At 50.3% G+C, this 25737-nt stretch overlaps 1 protein-coding gene and 1 long non-coding RNA gene across 3 annotated transcripts; one reads left to right on the top strand and one right to left on the bottom strand.

The window, feature by feature from the left end:
• The first annotated feature begins 340 nt into the window (after positions 1 to 340).
• ZNF746 (zinc finger protein 746) lies at positions 341 to 22358 on the top strand. Of its 2 annotated transcripts, none has more exons than XM_032643572.1 (7): positions 341 to 631; positions 3578 to 3877; positions 4001 to 4082; positions 5080 to 5193; positions 17736 to 17927; positions 18424 to 18549; positions 19707 to 22358. In XM_032643572.1, the coding sequence occupies exons 1-7, from the start codon at positions 608 to 610 to the stop codon at positions 20756 to 20758; spliced, it is 1890 nt and encodes a 629-aa protein (XP_032499463.1). In that variant the 5' UTR covers positions 341 to 607; the 3' UTR covers positions 20759 to 22358. The 2 variants fall into 2 exon arrangements, with proteins under 2 accessions (XP_032499463.1, XP_032499462.1); XM_032643571.1 differs by having other exon boundaries at positions 343 to 631; positions 19704 to 22356.
• Positions 22205 to 25343, bottom strand: LOC116759607. The gene is made up of 3 exons (XR_004351492.1): positions 25130 to 25343; positions 24193 to 24288; positions 22205 to 22536 (listed from the first exon to the last, which is right to left on the bottom strand). It is a non-coding gene; the product is annotated as an uncharacterized LOC116759607 (long non-coding RNA).
• Between the last annotated feature and the right edge of the window lie 394 nt (positions 25344 to 25737).

The raw sequence follows: 25737 nt of genomic DNA on the forward strand, positions 1-25737 counted from the left end.
CTCAGCGCGCACCCGGCCGTGTTCGTTGGGCCTAGGGGTCGGGGACTTGGGGGATCGGGGTGTCGGCGGAGTGGCAGGCCAGTGGGTCGGTAAGATCAAGGGGCCAGGGGGATCGGCGGGCCGGTGGATCAGGGGCCGGGGGTTGGCGGGTCAGCGGCAGGGTGGGTCGGCGCGTCGGTGGGTCGGGGGTCCGGTGGGTCGGGAGGCCGGCGGGCCGGGCAGTGTCCGGGACTCGGCTGGCAGGCGGGTGGCACAGCGGCAACGGGCCGCCGGGCGGGGCTGGGCGGGGCGGGGCGGGCGCCGCGCCTGCCGTTCGCCTCTCCGGGCTGCAGGTGGGGCTGTGCGGCCGCGCTGCCTCCAGGAAGCCTCACGGGCCTGCGCCGGCTCCCAGGATGCAGTGTGGACCGGCCGGGCGCTGACGGCGGCGGCGCGTCTGCGGGCGGAGCGGCGCGGGCCGGCCAGCGAGGAGCGCGGCGACGCGGGTGGGGACAGCAGGGCCGGGCAGGCGCCGCCTGCGGAGAGGCCAGGGGCCGGCTAGCGTGGGGCCGCGCGGCGGCGGCGGCGGCGGCGACGACTTCCTCCGGGCCGAGCCGGACAGCGCAGGGCCATGGCCGAGGCGGCCGCGGCTCCGGTAAGGGCGGCCCGCGCGCACGGACGTGCGGACTCGGGGCCCGGGCGGCCCGGGCCCAGCATACGGCGCCGCAGGCCCTAGGGAGGGACTCCGGGGGTCGGGCCGGGCCGCCGGGCCTGGGGCTCCAGCGAGTGGGACGCGGGGTCCGCCGGGGCCTAGGCACCCGCCGGCCAGGCCCCCCGTTCCGGGCCGAGCCTGAGCAGGGCGGGACCGGCCGTCCGCGCACCAGAGGCCGCCCCACGCCGAGTTCCTGCTGCCCTCCGGGGCTTCCTGCCCCCGCCCCATCCGCTGGCCCCCTCGTCTCCGCGCCCCCCACCCCGCGTCTCCTTTCTCTGCCCACCGCTCAGCCTTGCGTTCCCTTCCCCCCAGCTCCCCCCAGCGGCCTGGTGGCACCTGGGAGGCGTCCCGAGCGGCGGCGATTCCGCTGGCACCGAGGCCCCTCTGCGTGCCCGGCCCGCTCGGGGTCGGGGCGGAAGACAGCTGCTCTGGTTCGTAGAGGGACGCAGGCACGGCACCAGCCCTGTTAGGCGTGATTTTGTCCTCACAGGAAACCTAGGGGGTAGGCTCTGATTCTCTGTCATAAAAAAGAAAAACCCGAGGCCTAGAGAAGTTAACTTGCCCAGGATCGCACGGCTAGAAAAGGTGTGGAAAGACAGGTTCGCTCTGTGTGCTGGGACACTGGCGCTTTGGGGGAAACAGGTACACTGGTGATGGTAAAGCAAAGCCGAAGGAGGTGCGTGCACCTTCCTGGCCTGTGCTGCTGTGATTTGAGCTGGGCTTTTAGGGAAGGCTAGGATTTCATCAGGCTGAGCTGGACCCGTGGAGCTTTTCAGGTAGGGAGGAGGCTTGGACACAGACTGGCAGGCAGTGCCGGGCATGGTCAAGGAGGAGACAGAAGTCGTTTGCCTGGAAAAGATGGTTTTGGTAGGGAGGCACGGGGAGAGGAGGCTGCAGGGAGAGTTGGAAGGGGTTTGAAGGCCTGCCTGGACTTCATCCTATGGGTGGGGAGCCATTGAAGGATTTGGAGTTCTCTTCCCATCAGCTGTTCTCAAGCAAAGAGTTTCCGCTTCCCTGGCAGGAGTCTGAGGCCAGCCCCATCTTGTCCACCCGCTATTCAGCGAGGAGCTGGGCTTGAGTAGAAACAGTCGCCACCTCTCACCAAATAGTGTGAAGGCCTCACACGAGGCTCCCCGGCCCCGTTAAAATGTAAGAAAACTGCATGTGCCGTATTTATAAGGTCGGAGTTAATGCAGATGCCCTTTTCCTGGAACACAAAGATTATAATAATGGCAGTCAGATGCTCTTGGAGGCTGAGTGGGATTTCTGGGGTTGGGGAGCTGGGCGATAAAGTGAAAGGACACTTCTGAAGCAAACGTTGAGAGGCTGGGGTCGTATGTCTGGGATTGGTCAAGAGAGGAGGAGTGAGGGGAAGGGAAGAAACGTGGCCTCGCACCCAGGGGCAGGGCTGCGCCAGCCCAAGGTGCCAGCTCAGTACAGTCTTTGCAGCCTCAGAGCAGAGCCACCTACCTCCTGAGCAGGAATCCCACATCCAGTTGTTTCTCTGCCAGTCCAGCTCCTCTCCGTCCTTTGAGGCCCAGCTAAAGCCCTACTTTCTTCAGGTCAGAGGTCATCTGGTCCAGCTGCCTTCCAAACAACCACAAAATCCCTGATGCTCCATCCTTGCCAGTTTTTTCAGCCTCTGCTCGGACTCTCCTGTCGCTATTTTCTGAGGCACCCTCCCATGTTCTAGTTCGCAGTGACTTCCTCTGAATGGACCCACACTGGTTCCTACCAGTCACTTTTCAATTTTGCAGAGAGTCACCAAACATTTGTTTAGGAATAGTTTTCAGAATGCTGTAAGGTACCATTGATCCTCAGGTGCTGCCAGAAGGTATAAATATCAGGGCTTCCTCTCTGACCCATGGGTCCTACCTTCAGATGTGGGTTGGGGGGGGGCGTCTAGTGGTTGAGCCCCACCCAAAGCAAAATGTGCCCTTGCCTCGGTGTCCCCAGCTGCCGGTCATCTAAGCCACGATTGAACTGTCCAGCGACAGGCGAGTCAGGGGAATGACGGTTTATGATGGTTGCAGCACATATAAAAGTCTCACCTTATGGCATATGTCTCACCTTCCTCACCAGTCTGTAAGGTGTGTCACTGATCCTGGGGCAGCGACAACAATGTCCAGAGACCGTAATTCGCCCCTTGGGAAGGGTGGGAACAGTGAGAGAAAAAAGGCAGTCTCACAAGGGCAGGGGCTCGTGTTTTGTCAAAAAGTCTTAACTCTTGGCTGGGGGAGATTTGCAGTAATGGTGGTTTTTAGTTTGAGGTGGGTGGTAATTGGACAAAATTAGATTGTCCTGCGGTGGAAAGGAATTAGTCACCAGACTTCCATGTTTATTAAAGAGACACGAGTTGCTTTTTAATAAAGCAGTTGAGCAGCGCTTGGGTTTGTGTTGTTTCAGTGAACCAGCTGTTTTTTTTGCTAGGTCATCATCAGTAGACAGATCCTGTGCCATTATGATGGGAAGTGCTGGCGGGGCTCTAGTAAATCTGCAGTTTACTATTTCTCCATTAAGACGCCCCAGCAGTGCGAAGTCACTGTTGATTTAGCAAAATTGCACCGAGTGCCTGGCACGGGCCCCTCACTGTGCTGTGAAAAGATGCAGTACTGCCTTCAGAGAGCTTGTAGAGGTGGATGCGGGAGGTTACTGTATAGGGCGGCGAGTGCCCTGATGGGGGTCTGCACGGAGTGCTGCGGAGGCCTGGAGGCAGGGCACCCGCCCAGAGGAGCTGACCGCCAGGCCGAGATCTGGCGTGTGGCACAGGACATCCCCACTTCCCACACGTGCGCTGCCCCACTCAGCTCCCTGATGCCTCAGAGAGAGGGGCTCAAGGAACACGGCGGGCGGAATGATTGATGCTGGTCTCCTCTCTGTTTCTGCAAGATTTCTCCGTGGACAATGGCAGCTACAATTCAGGCCATGGAGAGGAAGATCGAATCGCAGGCTGCCCGCTTGCTTTCCCTAGAAGGTCGAACCGGGATGGCCGAGAAGAAGCTGGCCGACTGCGAGAAGACGGCCGTGGAGTTGGGGAACCAGCTGGAGGGCAAGTGGGCAGTGCTGGGGACCCTGCTGCAGGAGTACGGGCTGCTGCAGAGGCGGCTGGAGAACGTGGAGAACCTGCTGAGGAACAGGAACTTCTGGATCCTGCGGCTGCCGCCGGGCAGCAAGGGCGAGGCCCCCAAGGTAAGCCCTGGGTGCCGGGGGTGGGACAGCCCGTGCCCGTCAGCGTGCGGGTAAGCATGCATGACACTGTGGTTCCGGGTGCCCGTGACCTTTGATGATATGGCTGTGTATTTCTCTGAGCAGGAGTGGGGGAACCTGTCCGAGTGGCAGAAGGAGCTGTACAAGCACGTGATGCGGGGCAACTACGAGACGCTGGTCTCCCTGGGTAAGGCGTGAGACTCATTTCTTGGTTACGTGTGATTTGGGGAGACCTCAGCTTCTCTCTTCCTTCTGGTGGCTTTTGTCCTGAGGATATGTAAATCGCTGGGAACCTTGACCAGGCACGGTTATCGCCTCTTTTTCCTAAAGATGAGCCCTGGGTGACTGAGCCAAAGGCTGCCTTCTACTTGGTGAAGTTCACGGGGTGCCAGACTGGGAGGCATGGTGGCCCCTCTCCTAACCAGGCTCAGAGCACAGCCGTTTCTGTTCTCCTGCTGAGACCTGGAGTGGAGAAGGCTCCCACTGCTCTCAGATCCAGTACGATCAACCCAGGTTTGAGAAGGACTTTTTCTCTCGCCTTCTCTCACTGAGACATGAGGCCTGACCGAGTGGCTCCTCTGGGTCGGCGGAGAATGTGGGCAGACCATGCTTCTCAGAGCCAGCGCTGCCTTCACACCTGGAGGCTCCCCAGACCCTGGGCCTGCCGCCGCTCCCTCCAGGCAGTACCCCCAAGAAGGCCTGGACTGTTTCTTCTGGGCTTATTACCTCTTGGGATGGTATCTGTGTGACCCCAGGTCTGAAGGCAAAAAGGCATGGTTATGAGGCTGGGAGCAGGTGCGGGTATGAGGTTCTATTTCAGTTTGCAGGAATGTACGGCTTCTTAACCTCGAGACCCTATACCACAGTGTCTTCAGCTCAGCACTGCATCTTGGGCCAGATGAGGCTTTGTTTTGGGGGCCATCCTGTGCCTCACAGGATGTTCGGCAGTGTCCCTCTTCCCAGCAGATGCCAGTGGCACCTCTCCCCCAGCCCCCAGTCGTGACAACCAAAAATGTCTCAGACTTTGACAAATGTCCCCTAGGAGGCAAAATTGCCTATGGTTGGGAACCACTGCCCTTTACCAATCAAGAAATGTAGTTTCTAGGCCATCTTGGTTTCCCAGGCTGCCTGTCCCCAGCTCTGAACGGAACATGGCAAAAGCTAACCCTTCTGTCTTTCCCCAGACTATGCCATCTCCAAGCCCGAGGTCCTCTCCCAGATTGAACAGGGGAAGGAGCCGTGCAGCTGGCGTCGCGCTGGCCCCAAGGTTCCAGATGTTCCTGTGGACCCGAGTCCAGGTGAGGGGTTGGGGGAAGGCTAGGGAGATAGCAGGCAATCAGATGGAAACAAAAGTAAAGGGCCAGGGAAGGTGTGACCTTCTTTCCAGGGAGAGCCAAGGAAAAACAATGTTTTTTTTTTGTTTGTTTTGGTTTTTTTTTGCGGTACGCGGGCCTCTCACTGCTGTGGCCTCTCCCGCTTCGGAGCACAGGCTCCGGACGCGCAAGCTCAGAGGCCATGGCTCACGGGCCCAGCCGCTCTGCGGCATGTGGGATCCTCCTGGACCGGGGCATGAACCCATGTCCCCTGCATCGGCAGGAGGACTCTCAACCACTGCGCCACCAGGGAAGCCCAACATCAATGTTTTAAACCTGAGTTTTCTTATAGTTGAATTATGACCTATAGCCTGTTCAGCTAACACTTCAGGAATACTTCCCAGCATGAAAACAGGCAACAAACCTAGTCTTTTAGGAAAAAGATGGTGCCAGTGGCTCAGCATTAGAGGAAGAAGGAGGGGGACACAGACAGGAAGGTAGAAGATAATAAAGACAAAATTTAATTGTTTCATAGCTTTACAAAGAGTCAGCCTTGCCTCCACCCAAGAACCAAATTTCACTTAAAACCATTAGTAATCACAGAACATTAACCCCTTAGCCATGTCTCAACATGGTTAGAGTCACTGATTTATTTAAAGGTGAATCTGGATACCTGATACTATGGTCTCAGATTTTCCTGGGCCAGTCAGCACGTTTGAAAGTTAAGGAAAGGACAGGTAGACACATGAGAAAAGCCAAATGGCTCACGGGAAGACCTTGCTGGGTTGGGCGTCAGCAAGGGTCTGTCACTTACCAGGGAGACCCCGCCCCTGCAGGCTCAAGCCCACCTCCTCCCAAGACTCCTTGTCTGCACCACCTGCCTTGGGGCTTCCCTTTTGTCTGAACACCTAGGTTACTAAAAAGTCTTATATGTTTAACTTGTGATTCACAAAATGTGTCTTCCGTGTTTGCTGTGTCACTGCAGTTAGATTTTCCCTTTCCCCGGGGCAGGCCGTGTTCAGAAATCATTCACCAGTTTAGGTCAACAGGGACAGTGCTGAAAGCTAGAAATTGACTAAGAGCAGAGTGCTGTCTGGATAGAAAAGATAGTTATGACACGTGGGGCTGCCAGCGGCTTACCTTGGGTGGGAGGTTCCCCGTAGGTTTGTTTTATTGTATGTGGAGGCCTCCCTGGATGTAATAAATATACACGATAATGAGAGAGAACAGGGGCCTGGAAATGTGGTGGCTTCTGGCGAGTCTCTGCCCAGCCCTCCCCTCCGGCACTCAGAGCTCCCCTCTCGGGCCTTGAGCCCATCAGCGGGATCCCTGGGTGGCCCTCATCCCCGCCCACCTCGGTCCAAGAAGCCGGGACCCCCGGTCCACCCTCCCCAGCTCTGTGCTTTGTGCAGCCGCTCGTCAGACCTCCTGTCCCACTTCTCTTCAACCCCTAAATCCTCCCAACTGTGCTTGGGGAAGTGGGTGCTCAGCAAGGCCGCCAATCCTCAGGCTCCTCCCCAGCTGTCCACCCATTCTTGCCCGGCAGAGACCTGCTTCCTGCCCTTTCCTCACCCTCTTTCCCTGCCTGGAGGGCGCTGCTGTCACTGGGGTCGTTGCTCCTCAGTATAGCCTCTCCTGGTTTTCCTCCCACCCTTCCTTTGCTATTTCCTGCCGCCCTTTCTGATCTTTAAGCCTTGGGGTGCCCTCAGCCCTCCTCCGCCTCTCTCTGCGCCCACACTCCGTCCTCCCGGTGGGCACTCCTACTGGGGCCTCTCCCCTGAATCCTGCACGCCCGCCGCCCGGTCTGTCTGCACGTGGACAGCTGCCGGACAGCCCGCTTGGAGCACGTGCCTCCCCGAGCTCCTCGTCTGCCCGTCAGAACCTGCTCTTCCCACAGGCTTCCCCACTGCAGTAGGAGCCCTCCGTCCTCCAGCTGCTGGCCCAGAACACAGGGGCCATCCCTGACCCTCTTTCACGCCCAGTCCCCCACGTCGGGAAACCCTGCCAGCACTCCTCCAGACTCTCCTGCCTGTCCCCCTGCCCCCAGGCCCGTGGTTTCCTGCTTAGAGTATCGCGGGCACCTCCCGCCAGTCTCCCTGCTCCTGCCCTAATCCTCCAGAGTCTGCTCCCCACCCAGCAGCCAGAGTGACCCCTTTACAGCACAAGTCCTGCGTCCTTTGGCTCCCAACCCCTGCTGGCTTTCCATCGACTCACACAGCCGGGCTTCTCTCCCTCTGCTTGTCCCCCACTCGCTCAGTTCCAGCCACACCGGCCTCCTTGCTGTTCCCGCAACACTCCAGGCTGGCCCAGTCTCCGAGCCTTTGCACCTGGCAGTGCCCTCTGCCAGGAGTGCTGTTCAGATATTTCCTGGGCTCAGCCCATTACCTCCTTCAGGTCTCTGCTGAAATATGACTTTCCCTAATCACCCTATTTAAAATGGCAGCCCCTCTCCCCACCCAGAGTTTCCAGTCTCCCTTTCCTACTTTGGTTTGTTCCATATCCGATATCATCTATTATGTATATTTCATATTTTAGATTATTTTATATTTATAGACTTTATATAGACATAGATGTTACATATGTATAACTATAATATATTTCATATTTATAGATTATATATGTTTCCTATTGATAGATGTGTATGTGTCTGGTCACCACCCTCACCTTCATTAGGATGTAAATTTCAAGAGGATGACAACTTTTGTTTTGTTCATATAATCATTCTGGCCTCCTAGAACACTGCCTAGCACAGAGTAGGAATTTAATAAATATTTTTGAATGTATCCTGTGTTTCATAATTTAAATCGTGTGTTTGTATATATTTCTGATACAATTTAAATTCCTTTTTAGATCTCCCAGTCTCACTCCTCCCCAGGGTAGCCAGTTGTCCAGAAGTTGATGTTTGTCCTTTCATCCACATTTTAAAACTTCTATTGTATACATATGTAGGCATAAACAATATATAATAATGGTTTTGTGTGTTTTGAAAAATCATGTGTCATCATCTCTATCACTCGGTATTCTGTGTTTCATACTTATCTCTGTTGATGCATATAAGTCAAGTTCGTTCATTTTAATGGATGCTCAGCATTCCAGAAGCAACTATATTACAATTTTGTATCCATCCCTCCATTGAGTTGCACTTAAGCTGTTTCTAACTTTTCACTGTCACAGGTGGTACTGGAGTGAACATTCTTAAAGGTGTCTTTTTGTGTCCATGTGCTGATGTCTCTCTAGGGAATAGACCTGGAGGAGGAATCCCAGTGTGGAGGGCATGCCCGTCTGCACCTCTGCCGTTGCCAGATCACCCTCCCCATGGTCACACTGGCTTACATACTCCCCAGCAGTTAAGAGGACCTGCTTTCTTACTTCCTTGCCCACTTTTCAGAATTAGATGTTTGCTGATCTGATGGAAGTGAAATGGTACCTTGTTTTAATTTGCATTTCCCCAGTTGTTAGTGGAGCTGAGCATCTTCAGATGTTTATTTGGGTTCTGCTTCAATGAATTATCTTTTTGTTTTTCTCCTGTTGTTTCTCATTATCTTACTGATTCAGGTCTCTTTATATAGTTCTGGATACTGACGCTTCGTCTGTTATTTGCATTACAAATACCTTCTCCCAGTCTGTGGCAGGTCTTTTAACTTTGTAGTTCTTAGAAGTTTTAATTTTTGGTAGAGTCATAAACACCAGTCTTTTCCTTTATGATCTGTGCTTTTTCTGTCTTAAAATATCCTTTCCTGCCTCACTCTAGTCTTGCTTTTTACATTTAAGTCTCTACTCCAACTAGAATGAATATTTGGGGAGGTTACAAGGGAGAATTTTAAAAAATTTTCCCCACAAGACATCTAGTTTTCCAGCAAAGTTGGCTGGAGACTCTCCCTTTTCTCCAATGATGTGTAATGCCCATTTGGTCACGAACCAGGTTTCCATACGTGCACGCGCCGTTCCTGGGCTCTTTACTGGTTTCTTTGGTCTCTGTCTTATCTCTGCACCAATTCTCACTGTTTTAGTTTTCCTACTAAGCCTTGATATGTAGTAGACTAAGCTTTCCCTACTTGTTCTTCTAAACTTTTCTTGGCTATTCTTGGACCTTTGTTCTTCTAGATGAATTTCAGAATCTTTGTGTCAGGTTCTCAGAAATCCTGTTGGAATTTTGATGGGAATTGCATTTCTTTTGTAATTTCATTTCTGGAGAATTACTGTCATTGCAGTATTGAGCCCCCTTACCCACAGGAAGACTTTTTACTGAAGCCTTCTGTATGTGCCTGAATAGGACTTTACAGTTTTCTCCTGATCATTGTTGTTTCTATTGTGAATGAGATTTTTAAATTAATTACATGTTTTAAATAGTTGTTGCAGGTGTGCGGTAAAGCTGTTGACTTTGCTTAGTAAGAAAAACAATTTTCTCAGCTCTCTTATTACTTCTAATGACTAGTCAATTTAGATTCTTAGGTTCTTTACATACACAATTGTGCTCTCCATAGATAGCACAAAAGTTATCTCTTCTTTTTAAATGTTCGTAACTTTATTTTTCTGGTTTAGCAGTGGGCCTACGACATGGTTAAATAGTAGCTGTGATAGCTGGCATCCTTGTCTGTGGGATACTTAAAGAGTTTCGGCATTTAGGATGATTTTTGCCGTAGACTTTTGAAGATACTGTTATCTTAAAAGAAGTTTCCTTCCACTTCTGGCTACTGTTTTTTGTTTGTTTGTTTGTTTTTTTTTTTTTTTTTTTTTTTCGGTAAACGGGCCTCTCACTGCTGTGGCCTCTCCCGTTGCGGAGCACAGGCTCCGGACGCGCAGGCTCAGCGGCCGTGGCTCACGGGCCCAGCCGCTCCGCGGCACGTGGGATCTTCCCAGACCGGGGCACGAACCCGTGTCCCCTGCATCGGCAGGCGGACTCTCAACCACTGCGCCACCAGGGAAGCCCCTGGCTACTGTTTTTAATCGTGGTTTTTTTAATATTATTTTATTTCTTTAATACATTTTACTTTGTATTATATAACATAAACAAAATACATAACATAAAATACATAAAGTTTAGAGAATGATTGGTAAACACCCATATTCCCAACTCGCAGCATCAGAAATAGATCATAACCCGATCTATTTCCAAGACCCCACTGTCCCTCCCAGACCCCAGACCCCTCCCTTCCTCTCACAGATAAACGCAAAATTCAGACAGATGAGATCAGTCCCTTGCTTTTCCTTACATTTTTATTACCTATGTATATATTCCTAAGTAACATTGTTTAACCTGTTTTTGAACTTTTTATGAATGAGATCATATCATATATACTCTTCTTTAACTTGCTGTTTTCATTTGACTTTGTTTTTGCGAGTCATCCGTGTTGGTGTAGTATAGCTGTAGTCATTCCTTTTCATGATTTTCACTATAGTTTCTGTTTCATGAATATGACACAATGCACTTGTTCCTTCTGCTGTTGATGGGTGTTCATGTTGTTTCTAACTTCTGCGCTTTCAGGAACAGTGCTGTGATGGAAATTCTTATACATGTGTAAAAGTTTCTCCAGGTATAGACCCGGGTGTGAAACTGGTGGGTCATAGGAAAGTGCATGCCCAGCTTTTCCTGGTAATGTCTCAGTGTGCTCTGAAGTGGTGGTGCCAGACAGCACCCACCAGCAGCGCCGGGGTCCCCGCTGCACCCCGTCCTCACCAGCCCTGGAAATGCCTCACATTTTAATTTCTGCCCATCTGATGGGAGTGAACTGGTTTAAAATTTATAGTTTAAAATGTGCATTTTCCTAATTAATGAGATTGAATGTTATAGCCTGCGTTTATGGGCCACTCATCTTTCCTCTTCTATAAAATGCCTGTTTATGCCTTTTGTCCATCTTTCTTTTGTTTTCCCTTTACATATTGATTTGTAAGAGTTCTTTACTATTCTGAATATCAATTTTTTGGTGTGAGATATGTGTAAATCTTCTCCACTTATGGTATGCTTTGAAGAACAGATGCTTTTAATTTTAACTTACTTGGACTAATTTTTTACCTTTATGGTTTGTCCTTTTTATGTCTTGATTAAGAAATTTTCCCCTACCTCAAGGTCGTAGTACATCATCTTATATTTTCTTCTAAAATGCTGCCTTTCACGTTCAAGTTCTTAATCCATCTGGAACAGACTTTTATGACCGTGGGAGGTTGGGACCCTAGTACTTTCTCACTGGCACTCTGGGTCTTCTTTTCCTTTGCTCTTTCAAGTAAACTCTCTAATTCCCTTATCAAATTCCATGAAAAATCCAGTTGGGATTGTGGTAGGAATTGCATTGATTCTATTAATCATTTTGGAGAGAACTGACCCCTACTATATTAAGGGTGAATATCGTTAAGTCACTCCATTTATCTCATCTCTAACGTCTCAGTGAAGTTTTATAACTTTCTTCGAACAAGGTCTTGTACATTTTTTTCTTAGCTGTATTCCTCCGTCCTTTGCATTTTTTACATCGCTGTTGTCAGTGGTGCCTTTCTCTGTTTGTTGCTGGTGTGTGCTGGGGTCTTGGGGGCAGGGCACACCCTTCCCTGGTGCTTTTTCTCCTGTGACGGGGCTCAGTTATGTAACATCCCGTTCTCTCCCACCCAGTTAGGCACCCCACCAGGGGTGCCACCAGGGATGCACCTCATCGGGAAGTTTGGGAGCAAGGATTGGACAAGCACAGTCCTTGCCCAACCTTCTTCCCTTGGGCAGCTGGCTGCCTCCAGGGACAGGCAGCCTCTGCAGCTCTGCTGGGGAGAGCCTCCTTCACCACGGTCCAGGGTGACTTCCTGATCCAGGGTCAGTGCTGAGGGTCCCTCTTACATAAAAGCTGCATCCTCATTTATCAGTAATAGAAAGAGTTTACCCTCACCAGCCTTCCTCTTTTGTTTTATTTCTCTAATTGTTAAGATCCATGACAGGGAAGAAAAATGGTAATTGCCAGGCTCCCTTAAAACCCTGAGAGTGGACAAAAATGCAATTGTCTTTTATTTATCGATATTTCTATCTAGGAACCTTGCCAAAAGTCTCATTAGTACTAATAACTTTTCCAATAATTGTCTGAGGAGTCTCGGGTTTTCTGAAAAGATAATCATATCCCCTATGAGTAATAAGAATTTTTTGTTTCATTTCAAATCTTTATGATTTAGTTTTTCTTGTTTTACTGTGCTGGCTGAGAACTCCCAGAAAATCCTTAAATAGAAGTGATGACAACAGGTATCTTATTGGTTCATGATGTTAAAGAAGATACTTTTTAACTTTTCACATTGAGTCTAATATTTGTTAAAAGTTTTTTGATCAGTGCTGTTTATCAGGTTAAAAGAGTTTTGTATATGTCTGGTCGACTAGATGTTTCTAACAGGAATCGCTGTTGAATTTTTTTTTTTTTTTTTAATTTTATTTATTTATTTATTTATGGCTGTGTTGGGTCTTCGTTTCTGTGCATGGGCTTTCTCTAGTTGTGGCAAGCGGGGGCCACTCTTCATCGCGGTGCGTGGGCCTCTCACTATCGCGGCCCCTGTTGTTGCGGAGCACAGGCTCTAGACGCGCAGGCTCAGTAATTGTGGCTCACGGGCCCAGTTGCTCTGCGGCATGTGGGATCTTCCCAGACCAGGGCTCGAACCCGTGTCCCCTGCATTGGCAGGCAGATTCTCAACCACTGCGCCACTAGGGAAGCCCACTGTTGAATTTTTATGGAATGCTATTTTGATATCTATTGAGATGATTATATGATTTTTCTTCTTTAACCTGCTAGTATGGTAAATTATGTCATTTTCTCATGTTGAACCAACCTTGCAATTTTGGGAAAAAAAACTAACTTAGTCATGATCCTTTATATACATTGCTGGACTTAATATGCTAATTATTTTGTTTAGGATTTTTGAATCTTTGTTCATGAGTGAGACTGGCCTTTACTTTTCCTTTCTCAGACTGTCTTTGGCTGGTTTTGATATTAAAGATATGTTATGATGTATTCCCTCTGTTTTTATTTGCTCAGGGAGTTTGTGTAATATTGGGATTATCTATTCTTTGAATGTTTTTCTTTGTGGGGGAGATTTTTGTCTACTGATTTAAGTTCTTTAATAGTTATAGGACCTTCTTTATTCAGTTTTAGCAAGTTCTAGTTTTTCTAAGGAATTTGTTCATTTCCCCAGAGTTTTCAAATTTCTTGGAATAACGTTCATAATATTCTATTTTTTAATCTCAGCTACATCTATAATTATGTCCCTTTTTCATTCTTCATGTTGGTTATTGGTGCTTTCTCCTTTTCTCTTGATAATATTGCTAGAGATGTATTGGTTAATATCCTTTACAAAGAACCAACTTTTGCTTCTCTGTGTTCTTTGTTTCTTCTTCTATTAATTTATACTCTCATAGTATTTCCTTTCTTTTTCTTTTTATTTTATTGCTTTTATTTTATTGTTGTTACTTTCTAATATCTTGCATTGACTGCTTGACCTATTAATTTTCCACCTGTTTCCTCTTTTTCAATATAAATATATGAGGCTACAAACTTTCCTCTAAGTACCATGTAGATGCAGACACACATTTTGATAATTTTTTCATTAGCATTGGGTTCCAAATAACTTCCATTTTCATTGTGATTTGTCCTTAGAGCCTTGGATTATTTAGAAAGTATATATATATATATATTTTTAAATTTTAGTATATATGGGGAGTTTGAGGATATCTGTTATTGATTTCTAACTTAATGGTGTTATAGTTAGAAAATAGATGTGTAAAATACTAATCTTTTAAAATTGATTGAAGTTTGTTTTATGGCCTAGAAAGTATTCATTTTTTCTTACTGTTTTGTATGGCTTGAGAAGCTTGTGTTTTCCTTGTCTTTAAGTTATGCTTACGTCCATTTGGTCAGTTTGTTAATAGTGTTGTTCAGATCCTATAATCTTTGGTTGGCTTGGTTTTACCAGTTATGGAAAATGGTATGTCAGTCCCCCACAGAGGAGGTGGATTTGTTCATTTCTCCTGGAGTTCTGTCAGTTTTGCTTTATTATTTTGAAGCTGTGTTATTAGATTTAAATCATAGGATTATTTTATCTTTCTGGTCAGTTTACCATTGTGCAGTGATTCTTTTTTATTTCTATGGGTATTTTTATTTTTAAGTCTATTTCATCTGATATGGTATAACCACATCTTTTTGTTTTTAATTGTTTATTTGACTTAGCGTATCTTTTATTGTCTCACACTGCTTTTGCATCCTTCTGTTTTAGGTGTGTCTCCTATAAACAGCACGTAGCTGAGTTTCTTGTTTGTTTTTAGTCTGCTCATCTTTACATGTGAAATGTCCAGAACAGTAGGCTCCAGCCACATGTGACTATCAGGCACTTAAAGGGATGAAATATGTCTAAATGAATACTCTGGATATATTTGGATATATTGGGTTAAAAAAATACTGCTAAAATTATTTCACCTGTTTCTTTTTACTTTTCTAAGGTAGCTAGTATCAAACCTAAAATTAGATATGTGGCCCACCTTGCTCTCTGTTGTACGGCGCTGGTCTAGATCATTGACATTGACCATGGCCACTAGGGTGTTTGGATTCTTAGCCACCATCTTAAATTGTGCTGTGAGACCTTAATCCTGCCTTTTCTGTATTTATTTTTTTTCCCACACCTCCCTTGAGAATGACTCATTTAGATTTTTTCCTCCTTAAACTGTTATTATTTTTAATTAGTTTGGAGGACCAGCCTGGGGGTGTCAACTCCCAGGGGAGACTGTTCTCCCCACTCAGCTAAGACCAAAGGCCAGAATGGGCAGTTGCCTTTCACAGGGCAGGTTTTCACCTTTGTTTTATGTTTAGTGCACTGGGAACATTGCTCTTTGGTCCCAGGTTTATGTGTGTGGTGGTGGTGAGGGGTCTCCAGCCCAACCTTCCGCCCTGCTTAAGCACCAGGCTTCTCACATCTATCTGCCCCAGGTGTGCACAGTCCATTGTAGCCCAGCAGTAGGGGAATGGGAGATGCCCTACAGTTTACCGTGGCTCACTTAGGCTTTCTTGGCGGTCATCCATGCTTAAAAATTTGTGTGTTTTTATACTTTACCCATCATTTTTAGATACTCCATATTGAGAGGAGTTTCTCTGCACAGCTAGCCAGCCATATGCCAGAAATAGAAGAGTTGAATGCCGCTTCTGTGTCTGTTGAGATGACTATTGTTTTCTCCATTAATCTGTTTGTGAGTTGTGTTACTGTATTGTCCAGAGGTAGCTTATCCTCGAGTTCTCAGGAGAAACCCAGTTTGTTCATAATGTACTGTCTCTTCTTCTTTTTGGAAAACATATTACTGGATTTGATTTCTGTTTCTCTCATTTAGCACCTTTGCATACCTGTTCATAAATGATCATTTTATAAATTTTTTCCTATACTGTTCTCTAGTTTGTGCAATGAGAATTATACTGGCCTCATTTTGACAGCTATTTTCCCTGTTAAATATTGAAAATATTATCTTCTGACATCGTACTTGCTGATAAAAATCTGCTTTCAGTGTGAATGTAATTCTTTTCTCTCTGGTGCCTTTTAAGATTTTCTCTTTGTCTTTGCTGTTCCATATCACATGAATATTGTCTAGGTTTATATTCTTTTTTATTTCCTACTTAGGAAGTGGTGTTTTCCTTCAAACCATGGGCTCACCATGCCTTCAGTTTTGGAAAATTCTCAGCCGTTATTTCTTTATCTGTTGCCACGTATCTATTTCTTATTCCCTCCTTCTGGGATTTCTGCCAGCATATGTTGGAACTTCTCGCTTAATCCTCCGTGTCTCAACTTCTCTTTCATATTTTCATTTCTTTATCTCTCAGTGTTGTACTCTGGATTGTTTCCCCAGATCCATCTTCTAAGTCACTAATTTTCTCTGCAACTGTGTTCGTTCTGTTGTTAAGCCAGCCATTGTATTTTTTATTTCCATGACTGTTTTTGTCATTTCTAGAATGTCTATTTGGTTCTCTTTCACATCTGCCTTTTAAAAAATAATTTCCCGTTCTTGCCTTACAGATTCTGTTCCTTCCTTTATTTCTTTGAATATTTTAAATATACTTATGCTACTGTATCCTTTGGCCTATTCCTTTTCTGTAGTTTGCGGGAGTGAGTTCTGCCATGGCTCTCATGCCGTTTGGCTCCTCTTCTGGTTTGTAAGTTTAGCCTTTTAGTAGGGGCCTCTTAAGGCCTGCCTTGCGGGTGTGCCCCTATGGGCAGGTTTGCATTTGCCTGTTTGGGGCCCTCCTGGGTTGCTGTGGTTCTCAGCCAATTTTTCTGTGAATTTCTCAACTTTTCTCAGCTGCACCACGTGGTTAGTATGAAGTTAGTGTGGACGCGGGTATCTAATTTATTATGGGTGGCTTTTCCATCCATGGCCCTGGACAAGACGCAGCTTCCTTATTGTGCCCCTACGTGGGTGGGGTTTTAGTCCCCATCTACCTGATGGGACAGAGCCTCATGGCTCCTGGCTGATGCAGGCAGCTCAGCTCTGCTCTCACCTCACTCGGACATCAAAGCCCCGCCCCTAAGGCCTGCATCCTGTTTCAACAGCTCTGCTTGGTTCCTGCTCAAACTCTTGATTTGACTTTGTGTTTTTTCTTTGATTCTTTTTTTTCTTTTTAATTTTTTTTTTTCTGTACGCGGGCCTCTCACCGCCGTGGCCTTTCCCGCTGCGGAGCACAGGCTCCAGACGCGCAGGCCCAGCGGCCATGGCCCACGGGCCCAGCCGCTCCGCGGCATGTGGGATCCTCCCGGACCGGGGCACGAACCCGCACCCCCTGCATTGGCAGGCGGACTCTCAACCACTGCGCCACCAGGGAAGCCCTTTTCTTTGATTCTTATATCTGGAATCTTTCTTTTGTGCTCGTGTAAATACATGTGCAGGGGTAAGGTTTTGGGGACGGGGTAGATTTTATCTAGCATTTCTGTGTTGAAAGTGAGAGCAGGACCTCCCTAGGGCAGCACAGTCTTGCCCATGGACCAGAGATCCAGCCCTGAGAATGCGTTTTTTGTTGTTTTGTTTATTTATTTTTGGTTAGGTTGGGTTTTTGTTGCTGCGCGCGGGCTTTCTCTAGTTGCGGTGCGCGGGCTTCTCATTGCGGTGGCTTCTCTTGCTGCAGAGCACGGCCTCTAGGCGCACGGGCTTCAGTGGTTGTGGCTCGTGGGCTCTAGAGCGCAGGCTCGGTAGCTGTGGCGCACGGGCTTAGTTGCTCTGCGGCATGTGGGATCTTCCCAGACCAGGGCTTGAACCCGTGTCCCCCGCATTGGCAGGCGGATTCTTAACCACTGCACCACCAGGGAAGTCCAAGAATGCGTTTTGTATTCCTCACTTTTCCCTGCCTGACCCGTGTGCTCAGTACCATGTGACCACCTGCTTTGCCTGGAAGACCCTGCAGTCGCTGTTTGAGCTCTTGCCTTCCCTTTCCACCAGGCTCTTTTGCTGTTTGACCTTTGCAAGGCCCCGTGTGCCTTTCCTTGGCTGGATGTGTGTCCGCCCCAGGGCCCCTGATGCTGTCACTCACGCACTGTCTTTTTCTCAGGCTCAGGGCCCCCCGTTCCTGCCCCTGACCTCTTGATGCAGATCAAGCAGGAAGGGGAGCTCCAGCTCCAGGAGCAGCAGGCTCTAGGCGTGGAGGCGTGGGCAGCCGGACAGCCAGACATCGGGGAGGAGCCGTGGGGCCTCAGCCAGCTGGACTCCGGAGCAGGAGACGTCTCTACTGACGCTGCCTCTGGTGAGTGGCTGAGGCTGGGAGCAGACAGCAGGAACCAGATGCAGGGACTGAGGGCAGGACCTGGGAGAAGAAGTTCCTGCAAGCATTGCGGGGGGCTGTGGGCTCTGGCCTGACGAGTTTAGAAGATTTCCCACCTTATGGCAGGGGTTGCCCCGAAGGACATCTTGCTGGTCCCTCTGGGTTCCATGATGCTCCTGTCCTGGTATTGCTCCACCTCACTCTTGCCGGCCCCCTCCTGGTCTTCTTGCCCCAGCACTGGACATTTAAACCACCAGCTGCCTCCTATTAAAGAGGGGCTATATGACAAGAGTGTGACGTCTGAGCTTCCTGGTGCCTCAGAGAAGGGGACAGAAGCAAACTGGTTCAGGAGAGGTGGGGTCGTTGTGCTCGGGCAGGAGAGTCACCAGTGGGGTCTCGGGGCAGCTGCTCCGTCTCTCCCACGGGGTCTGCCCGCTTCTTTCCCTAACCCACTGGCTCTCCTCTTTCTTCACTGCAGGCGTCCACTCCAACTTCTCAACCACTATCCCGCCCACCTCCTGGCAGGCGGATCTCCCCCCTCACCATCCCTCCTCCGCCTGCTCAGACGGGACGCTGAAGCTCAGCACGGCCGCCTCCACGGAAGGTACGGGGTGCAGAGGGAGGACTGGAAGGGCTCATGTCTGCCCCGGAGGCTGCCTCAGCCGTGGCCCCTGGTGGTCCAGCCAGCAGGCATTTAGGTGCCGGTGATGTGAACACTCTGTACAGTCTGTCCCTTTTCTCCTTCTAGATTCTTAGGCTTGAACAGTCTTTCTTGAGACGGTCCATTTTCCCACAGTTCCTTTCTTGTGTTAACCAGTCAATCCTGACAAGCTGAACCCTTAAGAGGATGTACCTCTTGCCCAGACTCAGCAACCCTGGCTCCTCTCTGACCTGGAAAAACCCAAACCCACCTAGAACCGCTTCTTAGATATCAGCACTACCAAAGACAGGTGTCCACAGGCCCGAATTGGGAGGAACTGCCTCATTTATGTATTAGTTTTCTACTCTGTCTTGAAAGGCAGTTATCTGTTACTTTAAGTAATAATTTCTGTCGTATTTTGGCACCCCAAAATTGTGCTAAAAGCCTAGATCCCTGATATAAAACTCTAGGGCGTGAAATTCAAGTACGTTTACGTAAAATCCAACCCATTTTTACTACTACGCTAATATTTTTATCATTAGCTAGCTGGCCACATTTACTGAATGCTTAATGCATGCAAAACAGCATGCTAAGTGCTTTCACATGTGCTGTGTGGTTTAAACTTCACGCAACCCTGTGGAACAGGGTATTCACAGAGGAGCTTGCCTGAGGTCACTGCTGCTCCGTGGGGAGCCACGTTCCGGTCTCAGATAAACCTGAGCCCAGCTCTGTGCTTTTGCCCCTCGGGTGCATTGCCACCAGTGGTCAGAGCTCCTTCCTTGGCATAACCTCACGATTAGCCTTAAGAGCCAAAGTGAAAATGGAACGCGGTGAGCAGATGCAATGGTTGCTCTCCTGGGGTGAAGGTTCTAGAACAAGGGGAGCAGATAGGTTGGCTGCTTTACCTGTGGTGAAGGTCTGGAACACGATGTCCCCACCCACGGTTTGAGGCAGCCACCTGACCACCTGGGGCATCTCTGCTGAAATAGTTGGATCCGGAGGCTTCGAGACTAGGGCTCAGAGTGGCCGTAGTTGGGCCAAATGTCCCGATGAAAGTTCTTCCCTTTGTAAGTGGGGAGGGGACAGAATGATACCTGGTCTTTCTGTCTCTTTCTCAGCAGATGTAAAGATTGTGATAAAAACCGAAGTCCAGGAAGAGGAGGTAGTGGCCACACCAGTGCATCCTACTGACCTAGAAGCCCACGCGACCCTGTTCGGACCAGGCCAAGCCACAAGGTTCTTCCCTAGTCCTGTCCAGGAAGGAGCCTGGGAGAGCCAGGGCAGCTCCTTCCCCAGCCAGGACCCCGTGCTGGGGCTGAGAGAGCCCACCCGGCCCGAGCGTGAGCTGGGCGAGCCCAGCCCCGCGGTGACCCAGGACGAGACCCCTCCAGGGGACTGGCTCTTCGGGGGGGTCCGGTGGGGCTGGAATTTCAGGTGTAAGCCTCCCGCGGGCCTGAACCCGAGGACCGGGCCTGAGGGTCTGGCCTACTCCTCGCCCGACAACGGAGAGGCCGTGCTGGACCCCGGCCAGGCCCCGAGACCCTTCAGCGACCCCTGCAAGTACCCCGGCCGGACCAAAGGCTTCGGCCACAAGCCGGGCCTGAAGAAACACCCGGCGGCCCCCCCGGGGGGGCGGCCGTTCACGTGCGCCGCGTGCGGGAAGAGCTTCCAGCTGCAGGTCAGCCTGAGCGCGCACCAGCGCAGCTGCGGGGGGCTGCCCGACGGGGCGCCGGGGGCGGCGGGCGGCGCGCGGGACGGCAGCGGCCTGCGGTGCGGCGAGTGTGGCCGCTGCTTCACGCGGCCGGCGCACCTCATCCGGCACCGCATGCTGCACACGGGCGAGCGGCCCTTCCCCTGCACCGAGTGCGAGAAGCGCTTCACCGAGCGCTCCAAGCTCATCGACCACTACCGCACGCACACGGGCGTGCGGCCCTTCACCTGCACCGTGTGCGGCAAGAGCTTCATCCGCAAGGACCACCTCCGCAAGCACCAGCGCAACCACGCGGCGGGCGCCAAGCCGGCCCGGGGCCAGCCCCTGCCGCCGCTGCCTGCCGTGCCCCCCGACCCCTTCAAGAGCCCCGCCTCCAAAGGACCCTTGGCCTCCACGGACCTCGTGACCGACTGGACTTGTGGCCTGAGTGTCCTGGGACCCACCGACGGCGGGGACCTGTGAGGCCCCCGCGGGCGACCCCCGCAGGCCCGAGTGTAAAGAGGCGCTTCTCCAGACAGCAGGGTGGTGCGAAAAGCTTCGAGGCGGAACGGAGCCTGGGGGAGAACCAGATTCCCAGTTGCTGAAGCGATCACTGGAGCGGGAGAAACTACCAGACGACGCAGCTCCCACCTCTAAACAAAGTAGAATTCTCTGTGAAACTGAGCAGCATAGAATTTTAACTAATTTAATTACGAAACTTTTTTTTTTCTAATTCTTGAAGAAAAAGCCGTTAAATAGTAGTAGCAGCAGTTTAAACTTCGTAGTGTACCTTTGGTTTCTGGAGTGCGTGTGTGTGCTGTGGGCTGTGTCCTTACCAAGTCTGACAGAGGGTGCGACGGAAGCTTGGCTGGCCGGGGACGCGGGTGAGGAGGGCCCTGGACCTCCCTGGCCTCAGTGACCCCTAGGGATGGGCCGGTCTCTGCACGCAGCCCCAGGGGAGCAGAGACTGGGCTCTACCCAGGGCCAGGCTGGGAAGTAAGGCCAGCCGGGCGCCGTGGAAGCCCAGCCTCAGCTCGCGGGCAGGAGGACTGAGGAGCAGTAGCCCGGCGTGTCTCAGCACCTGCCTCTCATCTGCGAAGGCTCTGCGCCAAGTGCCCGCCGTGCGCAGGCGCCCTGCCACTCCCCCCACCCCGCCCCACGGCTCCTGGGCCTCGAAAAGGAGAGCTGTCCGGAAGCACCGTTAGGGATGCAGGTGTGAGGCAGGGGCTGCAGAAGCAGGGCCGGGAACAGAGCCTCACCTGCCGACCCCCACAGGGGAGGGGCTGCCCTCTGCTCCTGCCAGATGCTCGTTTCCTTTTCTCTTGGTGTGGTGTGTGTTCTCGCTGTCCAGACGCTTTCACACGGAACCTCATTTGATCGTTACTGTGCCCTAGTGACGCACGCCGGACGAGCATCCTCTCCTGTGAGAGATGAGGCAATAAGCCACTCAGAGGGGACCCATCTGAGCCTCGCACCCCGTGTGCACGATGAGTGCAGACACTTGGGAAGAGGCTCAGGTCAGACTTGGCTCGTCCTTCTGGAGCATCAGTTTGGGGGAGGAAAGCTTTTCATTTTGCCCTCTTAGAAGATTTGCCCCACATCTGCCTGAGCAAAATCATCAGGCCTCGAGCTTTAGCCAAGTGGCGGCCTTGGTGGCCGATGGGCGCTCACCCCCGGGAGGGGTCGGGGCTGAGGGGCTGGGCCAGGGGCAGGGCTTGCTCCTTCCCTGGCTGACATCTTGAAGGTGGAATTAGAAATGGGCCAGGGTTTCTTGATTCCACCCCAATGCTGTCTCTGCCACACGAGTATCCATTCCCGTTTTGTTGAAGCAGACGCTGGTTCCTTGTCCTCTGGGGACCTTGTTTCCCGAGGAGGGGAGACCATCACTTCTGTTCATCCAGCTCCCTTGTGCATACTTTTATTAGGCAATAGACTAGTTAAGAAGATTGTTTCTATGTACTGTATATTTTGTACCAGTTTACACTTCTAATATTGATATAACTGATATTTTGAGAAACAAATGAAGAGGAGACCTCCTGTTAAAATAAAACCTAACCAGCACCGAGGCGGTTTGGTGGGTCCTGTTCTTAGACCCGCGTCTTTGGCGCTGGCGCCACTACATGCCTCCCCCGCGGCAGCGGTGCGGTCGTCTTTCTCTGCACCCTCCTCAGGGTGGCCTTGGACCCAGGGAGGCAGCTGTCCCTGAGAGCTGGGATGGGAGAATCCAGAGAAGTTTGACTCTGTGGAGATAAAACCGACACCTGGAGGGAAAATAAAACCACATCCAGTCACCTCGCTTCAGAATATAGTCATGGTTTTTGTCATTTAGTTTAATATGAGATCATGTACATGAAGATAGGAAGAAAAAATTGCAGGGTATCAAAGAAAAACTGAAGCTGGATGTTTTCTCTTCGCATCTTTTCTTGGCTGGGCAGAGGCCAAGAAAGGATCTGGGATGCCTGCAGTGGCTGTAACCCTGGTCTTGGAGTGAAATCCCTCCAATGGCATTTGAGCCAGGCCAGCTGACGCCCATATTCCCACCAACTAGGGTTAACACTTGTTAGCATTCTATCTCATGTTTTGTTTTCAGTCTCTTTTGTTTTGATTGTTGTCTTTTTAAGAAAATGAAAATGTAAAAAATGTTAAAATCCACTCGAATTTGCCACAGAAGGCGTGGGAGTGGGATGCAGAGAAGGAAGGGGAGTGGCTCTCATCCAGGCCCATCGTGAGATGGCGGGCACAGGCCATGGCGTCTCATTCCTTCTCAGCAGCCCTGACCTCTCTGCTGTGCTTCTGGCCCACCGCCCCCACTGGACATGTCTCTCGTGCTTAGAAGCCAACCGGGATGCATGTGGTGTCTCCACCACCACACCCCTGCCCGTCCTCACATGCATTCTCACGCCCTCATGCTGCCTGCGTGTCACGCCAGAACCCCATCCGAGGCCCAGGAAAGGATGACTCCTAAGGTCTGGCTCAGGTGCTCTCCAAGACAGAGGGCATGGGAGGAAAGCTTTTAGGCAGTGGGGAGGGGGAGGCTGAGGTCCGTCTCAGACATCCAGCAGGGGTGCCCAATCAGTGAGGGAGACCAGACAAGCACTGTGGAACGGGGACCCCACCACGACTCCCAAACTTCCAGGGAACGCTTGCTCTGCCACAGCTCAAAAGAATCCCACTGGGCTTCCCTGGTGGCGCAGTGGTTGAGAGTCCGCCTGCCGATGCAGGGGACACGGTTTCGTGCCCCGGTCCAGGAAGATCCCACATGCCGCGGAGCGGCTGGGCCCGTGAGCCATGGCCGCTGAGCCTGCGAGTCCGGAGCCTGTGCTCCGCAACGGGAGAGGCCACAACAGTGAGAGGCCCGCATACTGCAAAAAAACCCAAAAAACACACAAAAAAGAATCCCACTTAGGCCAAAGCACAGTGGTCCCTGGTATTAGCTTCCTATTGCTGCTGTAACAAATTACCACAAACTTCATAGCTTAAACCAACCAGATTTATCTTACATTTCTGGAGGTCAGGAGTCCAAAATGAGTCATATAGAGCTACAATCAAGGTGTCATCAGGGCTGCATTCCTTCTGGAGACTCTAGAGGAGAATCCATTTCCTCGCCTTTTCCAGCTTCTTGAGGCCACCTGCATTCCTTGGCTTGTGGCCCCTTCCTTCATCTTCAAAGGGAATCACTCCAACCTCTGCTTCAATCATTACATCTTTTTTTCGACTTTGACCCTCTTATCTCCCTCTCATAAAGACTCTTGCAATTTCATTGGGCCTGCCCAGATAATCGAGAATGATCTCTGCATCCAAAGATCCTAATTTAATCACATCTGCAAAGTCCCCTTTGCCATACTATAAGGCTACACAGGTTCTGGGAATTAGGATGTGGACAGCTTTCACGGGTGGGCGGGCATTATTTGACTTACCATACTTCCCAAATCTCAGGACAACACTCATCACCTCTCCGAGGCCAGACCAGATCCTCCCTGGGATGCTCCTGTATGTTCTGGCACTGAAATAACCTGCCAAAACGAGAATACTCGAGGTTCATCATTCCCAGTCATTCCTTCATATCGGCCACCCTCTGTTACCCATCAAAATGTACCCGTCTGCTGCCTGCCTCCTCCTGACATCTTTCTTTACCTTCATCTTTTTCCAACTTTGTTCTCATTCCTATGCTTCCAAAGATGGTCCCCATCCCTTCCGACTCTCCATTGTTAAGTAGTAGTGCTACATCATTGTCATGTTTACAGGCAGACTGAAGACAAGGTGGGTCAGCTGCACCTTAACCATTTCAACAGCCTCAAGATCTTTTAAGATTGTGCTGGCCACGTGTGACTGTTACTCTCCTTTGCGTCTCCATCCTGGGGAAGACGCCCCCTCCTCCTCTAAAGTTCCTGTCACCTTCTCTCTTTTTCTCTGTCGTTTATCAGTCTTTCTTCCACATAAGTGAAGGCTTGCCAGAAGTCCTTCTGGGTCTCAAGTCTGTGGCTCCCACTCCATCCTGCACTTCTCCATCCCTCACGCAGGCCCAAAGTGACCTTTCTAACTGGGAGATCTGATCCCTCTCATTCCCGGTTTTAAAGTCCTCCAGCAACTCCACCACCTGCACTGAGAATCTAAACTTCAGCACGACATTTCCGACCCCTCATGAGGTGGCTCCTTCCCCATCATCTCCTGCAACTCCCCTTGCATCTCATGCTCTAGATGAACTGAACCACCTGCCCTTCCCAGAGCACTGTGCTGTTCCTCATCTCTGCACATGCTGTTCCCGCTGCAGACGATGTCCTCCTTCCCTTTGCCCCACTGCCCCATCCACCTGGTGGACTCCTTCTTACGCCTCAGTTCATGGCTCAACCTCACCCAGCCTTCCGCAGTTTCTGCAGGTGGAATTGATGCCTCCCCTGTTTTTCCATGGACACTTGCTCAGACTCCATCTGTCATCTCACGGGACTCTCTCTTACTTTGTATATCATGTGTTCCTGGAAATGTGTATAAAGGTGTGTGTGTAAAAACGAAGAAATAAAATGATGCGACCAACAAGGGGGTAATTTCCAAAATATACATACAAGCAACTCATACAGCTCAATGTCAAAAAAACAACCCAATCAAAAAATGGGCAGAAGACCTAAAGAGACATTTCTCCAAAGAAGACATACAGATGGCCAACAAGTACATGAAAAGATGCTCAACATCGCTAATCATTAGAGAAATGCAAATCAGCACTACAATGAGGTACCACCTCACACCAGTCAGAATGGCCCTAACCAAAAGTCTACAAATAATAAATGCTGGAGAGGGTGTGGAGAAAAGAGAACCCTCCTACACTGTTGGTGGGAATGTAAACCGGTGCAGCCACTATGGAGAACAGTATGGAAGTTCCTTAAAAAACTAAAACTAGAGTCACCATATGATCCAGCAATCCCACTCCTGGGCATATACCCAGGAAATATGAAACCTCTAAATCAAAA

This window comes from Phocoena sinus, chromosome 9 (genome assembly GCF_008692025.1).
Source record: "Phocoena sinus isolate mPhoSin1 chromosome 9, mPhoSin1.pri, whole genome shotgun sequence".
NCBI classification, from domain to species: Eukaryota; Metazoa; Chordata; class Mammalia; order Artiodactyla; family Phocoenidae; genus Phocoena; species Phocoena sinus.